This window comes from Lucilia cuprina, chromosome 2 (assembly GCF_022045245.1).
Source record: "Lucilia cuprina isolate Lc7/37 chromosome 2, ASM2204524v1, whole genome shotgun sequence".
Lineage (NCBI taxonomy): Eukaryota > Metazoa > Arthropoda > Insecta > Diptera > Calliphoridae > Lucilia > Lucilia cuprina.
In genome coordinates, this window is record NC_060950.1 from 64734844 (window position 1) to 64741147 (window position 6304).

At 40.6% G+C, this 6304-nt stretch overlaps 1 protein-coding gene across 1 annotated transcript; it reads right to left on the bottom strand.

The window, feature by feature from the left end:
- Positions 1-415: 415 nt before the first annotated feature.
- On the bottom strand, positions 416-6056 carry LOC111683925 (myosin-VIIa; the record flags this gene model as incomplete). Its single annotated transcript, XM_046955995.1, has 5 exons — positions 416-566; positions 634-1983; positions 2043-3493; positions 3548-3856; positions 3918-6056. Coding segments are annotated over 5 exons (5400 nt in total), but the record flags the coding sequence as incomplete, so codon positions are not given.
- Between the last annotated feature and the right edge of the window lie 248 nt (positions 6057-6304).

Genomic DNA, 6304 nt, shown 5'->3' on the forward strand with positions numbered 1-6304 from the left:
AACTGAACTAGAACTGAACTAGAACTGAACTAGAACTGAACTAGAACTGAACTAGAACTGAACTAGAACTGAACTAGAATTGAACTAGAATTGAACTAGAACTGAACAGGAAGTGAACCAGAACTGAACTAGAACTGAACAGGAACTGAACTAGAACTGAACTAGAACTGAACTAGATCTGAACTAGAACTGAACTAGAACTGAATTAGAACTGAACCAGAACTGAACTAGAACTGAACTAGAACTGAACTAGAACGGAACTAGAATTGAACTAGAACTGAACTAGAACTGAACACGAAGTGCACCAGAACTGAACTAGAACTGAACTAGAACTGAACTAGAACTGAACTGGAACTGAACTAAACTAGATAACTGAATTCGAATTTTTAGTTTAAATGTTTATAACCATGTTTTCTTACCTATAAACAATTTTAAGAAAAGCGACTTTAGCATCTTCTGAACTCATGCCGGAATCTTGATTATAGGAAGCAACTATGGCTCGTTTCCATTCACTAGTACTTTGCATCTTCATTAAATCGGAGGGTATCAATTCACGCAGCATTTGTCTGAAATTTTGAAATGAAACAATTAAAAATTCCAAAAAAAACTTCATATTAACTCTAGCAAACTTACGGTATGGCCTGCAATTCTTGTTTATTATCACCATAACGTACACGATATACTAGAGCCGCCAATTTGGCAGCCTCTTCACGCGAACACTTATGGTAACCCCTTAATAGTTTTGGCAGCTCCTGATGATAGTGGAATATCAAATCGGCATTACGATCCTTGCCGGGTACAGTATTTGTCCACAATTTTTTCATAAAGAAAACTTGATAGGTAAATTGAGGATTTGTGCCATCACGTATGGGTCTGGCCTTTTTAATCCAATCCGTTAAATGTCTTACAAAGTCAAAGAAGAAATCACCCTCCGGTACGGATATGACTTTATCGGCAATTTTAACGAATAGTGAAAAACCCTCACTGGTGCGTAGCGACAAACGTTGTGAGATATTGTGGCAAAAATCTTTGGCCCGGGTAGAGGAGTCCACCTCAAAAGCCTCATCGGTATCGTCGGGGAAATAGACCTTATGGAATATTTGTGTTGTTTTGTGTTGTATTGCCTCAACTTCGACCTGATGAGGAGGATATTTACGTTGGCCATTGCGTATGGTTTTCTGCAGACGATGTAGGGAATCTTGTGATATAGGATGTCGACGTGTTCTTAGGAACAGTGTTAATTCCTTCAGTAAACCCTGTGAACATGCAAAGAGACCGGTAGCCAACCACATTAGTTCCCAGCCTCGTTCCTCAGAAATGCGATTGCGATTATCGGTTAATTGCTTCATAATTTGACAATAGATTTCATCTCTTAGGATTTCATGTTTGAGCGGACCATCGAATATATGATCGGTAATTTCATTACCCATTCGAGGCCGTTTGGAGGGTAAATCTCCCATGTATTTCAAAATAGCGGCAAAAGCAAAACAAGCCTCTTCCGCTAATTCCTCTTTAGACTGCAGTTTCCTTAATAGAGGCGCCTTAATAGGATCCCTCGAATAACGCCATATCTCCTCCGAACGTTTCGAACTTAAGGTAAGAGTTTTGGATACCGTTCTCTTGGGTGGCAAACGGAAATGATCCATGGCATATTCCACTAAAGTATGAGGTCTGTCTCGAGTTTCGGTGACACCATTTGACACCATACTTAAACGTCTTCCATGATGAGCTTCCTCGATGTTAAACAAAGCCAAAATGTCTTGGGGTGGTTTCGAAAGTGTAGGTAAAACATAAACAGTTTCGGCAGGGAAGTCTCCCCGTTCCTGGGAACGTTCACAACGGCCTATACACCAGCCATTGTTCAAAACATTCTCACCACAACTTTCATCCTCTAGAATAATTAAGTCACCCTTAAAGAAAGACAAAAAACTGGAACCATCCGAGGGAGCACGATAGTCTTGTATAGCAATAACAAATTTGGATCTGTGGAAAGAAACGGTAAACAAAAATGTGGTTCCTTTGAGGGATTTAATGAAACCTACCTTTTCTTTAAACCATCCAAAAAGTAAACCACCAAATCTCTTATATCCTCAGCATTGGGACTTTGGAATGTGAACTCTTCACCCCTTACAGTGGATAAACTAAATGTTTGTGTAAAAACTTTATTAGTTTTTTGACTGGATACAGCGGTAATTTCTGGAAAACTTAATTCCAATAACACCTGTTCCTGATCATCGACCACGTAAACACCCGTCCAGTTGACTGCAATAATAACATCATTTTTGGGCAGATTAGGACCAGAATTACGGTAGGCCTCGTAGAATCTTGAAAATAGTAGAGGCCATTTATACTTGGCATAACTGACTATATCCTCCTTGATTTTTAGAGATGCTATTTTCTCCTTAACATAATATGACTTCTTATAGGCCTGCAAAACTAAAGCGGCCCAACGTTCTATGGCCTTATCGATGCCGGTGAGACAAAAATCGGGTATGAAATTGGGCAGCAAAGTAAACAGTCTTTCCATGGACATATCGGTGCCATATTCGATGAAATACTGTTGGGCCGCTATCATGGCCAAATCTTCTTCCTTGTCACAGCGATATTCGCCGAATTTGACACCTCTAACCACTTGCTGATATATGAGATTCGTGGCGACTTGATCAAAGGTGGGATCGTGCCAGGGAGCAAATATCTCCTTACGGAAGAACAAACGCCAGGGAGCATTACGCTCTTGGGCACCCTGTTCCTTGGCATATTGTTCACACTGAGAAATGGCATCCATAACATGATCACCACCACTGCCCAAAGAAGAAACCTTATCGAACAGGGCTATATAAAGAGAGAAACCAAACTGATCTTTAAGGGTAATTTTATCCGACAATTGATTGCACAATTCTCTAGCGGTGGTGGCCGAATCGGCCAGCAAAGTCTTGGTATTGCCATCCATAAATGTTATGGGCAACATAATGGGTTTTTTCGATTTGGTGGCCTGCAGTTCCAACCACGAAGGAGGCTGATTTCGGGTGCCATTATTAAAGGTTCTCTTCAGACGTTCCTCACAGTACGGTGCATAACCGGGTGGTCCCTCCCTTATAAAGGCCCTTAGATAATTAACAAATTTCTCCGAGGGAGCAAAACAACCCACACACAACGACAGCAAAATCCAGCCTCTAGCGTGTGAGGATTTCAAAGGATTATTGGTTAATTGTTTGCAGATCTGACAATAAATTTCATCTCTTAGTTCAGCCCTTAAAATGCCATGGCCTATAATGAAATGCAACTTTTCGAGATTTGAAGTAGGACGCGATTGCAGCCAGGATTGATAACTATCGGCTGTGTACTCTTCATCCTGTAGACGTCTTCTAACATCTTCACCCAATTTGTTTTTGCGTTTTAACGTCAATGAAACCAGTTTGTGTCTTATGGAACGGGGTTTTTGCTTGAGAAAAGCTTCTGGGTCCAAACCCATAAGTTGAGCTTCTTGGAATTCCTAAGAGATTAAAAGAGTCAATGAAGAAATTTATCCTAAATTTGCAAAACTAACCTTGCTTCTGATAAAGTTTCTGCCCAAAGTAGCGGTAACTTTAGACATTACCGAAGTGGTATCCATGCGATCCATGGTATGATATTTGGGTTCCGGCATATCTCCAGTAAACCTCAAAATAGTAATCCATAAAGCTTGAGCCGCTAATTGATCACCTTGCGTATGCAAAGGTAGTAAAGGATGTTTCAAAGCCTTCTTGGAGTATTGATGATTAACATTGCCTTGGAAATAAGTGGCAGCGAACTTTTGGAATTTGAATTCAGATAAATCTTCCTCATCTTCGGAAATATGCATGGGTCCAATACAATCCTAATACAGAAACAAAATTTAGAAAGAAATCTTTCATGGAATCTTAGTAACAATTACTAACCTCTTGATTGACATGCTGGCCATGAGGCAAATCATTAAACACCGAGGTTTCTCGGCCACCATGCGGTGTTGGGGCCTCACTACTGGAATCGGGTAGAAAATCAAACATGGCCTCCACCAGTTTGCCATCATCTACCGGTTCATCCTGTTTGCGTGCAGCATCATTAATCAAATTCTTCTTAACTTCCACTCTTCTTCTCTCCTCAATCTCCTGTTCCATTTCTCTACGCTCCATTTCATGCAAACGATCTCGGTAGTGTTGCTCCGCTATCTCGCGCGCATGTTTATTGCCCTTATGCATGAGTTCTTGCTCTTCCAGTTTGCGCAAATGCAAAACCTCGGCAAACTTTTTATATTCCTCCCTTAGTTTGTTATACTTGCGCATAGCTATCATTCTTCTGACATGCGATTGAATCTTAATTATGGCCCACATTTTATGGCCATATTCACGACGCACCAAATAGCCGCGAGCGTGAGCCTGCAAGCCCACTATATGGCCTCTTAGGTGACGGAAACGATGCGACAAAACTCTGGAACGGATCAAAGCCTGTAAACGCATATAGCCCACACGCATTTTCTCATAACGTTTACGCTGGGCATAACCCTTCCAATAGCGTTGCACGGTTATGGCTGCGGCACGCATGCGCAGGAAACGTCTGCGATAAACCCAACCTCTAATAGTGCGTTGTAATATCAATATTTTACGTGTTAAAACACGATCACGTTCCTGTTCCAAAAACAAATCGTGAGCATCTTTAAGGAAAACTTTGGTGTGACCCAATTGATAATCGGATTTACCCAAAACGGCGGCACATATGCGCGACGTAGCCAAACGACAATCGGTTCTATGAGCCGGCGGTACCCCCGGTATTAAAAATCTATAACGTTCTACAAAATCTCTAAAACCATGGCGTATGGGATAACCTGCTCTTCTTATACGTATAGTTTCCATCATGCCCGAATAACGGAGCTGGCGACAGCATAAACCCCGATCAAACATCATGGGTTTCTTGACCTCATTGGGCTTAATGCAACGTATAAAGAAAGGCTGGCAGGAGCACAATGTCTTCATTAAAGCGTCTAAACTTTTCTTAAACTGCGTCGATAAGGTGGGTGTACGCTTGCGGGTCTCCGCGCCCATTTCTATATCCTGGCTAAATATTTGTCTCAAAAACTTATTACTACTTTGACTAACTAGATGTAGTAAATCGGGACTGAAAGTATCACGATTCTTGTCCAAAAAACCACTAGTATCATAAAACACCACGCCAGCAAAATGATTCAAACCGAAACTGGTATTAATATCCGATTTAGGTTTCAAATAGTTCTTATGGGTACCATGGGTTTTGTGCAATTTAGCCAGCATAGTGTGATCTGTGCCCTTGGGGAAACGAGCCTCTTCATCTATTAAAGCCATAATATTCAACTGTTTAATGGCTATCAAATCCAAGGCATCTTGATTATCCACAAACTCTATATGCTGCCAATTAATGCCCTCATGATTGTATTCCTCCTGCTCCAGCTTGAAAATGTGCTGTACAAAGAACTGTTGCAAGTTCTCATTGGCATAGTTAATGCAGAATTGTTCAAAACTATTCTGATCGAAATTTTCAAAACCAAATATATCCAAAACACCAATTGCATTACGCGAAGTGGCGCGCGGTTTATAAATGGCCGTATTTATCTTGCGCACTATATGCACAAACAAACGACCATATATGCCCTTGACAAAAGCATCACGCACATCTACCGACTGATCGCGAGAGAGTGTTGAAACCACTGTCTCCCCATGAGCAAATAGGGTACGTCTGGTAAGAGCATCCATTAAAGGTTGCATTGGTAGACCTAGAAGAGCTGCAACACGCTCTACATTTATATGTTCGGGTATTTCGGTAGCATCTAAATTGTCCACCACTGTGGCTTTATATTTAATGTTGCCACAATGTAGAAGGGCAGCTAACAGCTTAATAATTTCCCAAATTTCTTGATCGGTAAAGAGTAAAACTTTCATCGCTGAACGTATGTCGGAAAATTCAGCGGTATCATCTCGGCCTTCGCAGGTAATGCAGTCACCGCCCGTTAGATATCTAAAGGAAGGATTAGAATTAGTATAGTCTGACCTACAGTATACATATATATTCTAGTCTATAGTCTACGTAATATGAACTATAAGCAGGACTATAGTCTAGTCTAAAGTCTAGTTCATAGTTTAGTCTATATTCTTATATATAGTTTAGTCTACAGTCTAGTCTAGAATCTAGTTTAAAGTCTACTCTATATTCTAGTCAATAGTCTAGTTTAAAGTCTACTCTATATTCTAGTCTATAGTCTAGTCTATAGTCTAGTCTATAGTCTAGTCTATAGTCTAGTCTATAGTCTAGTCTATAG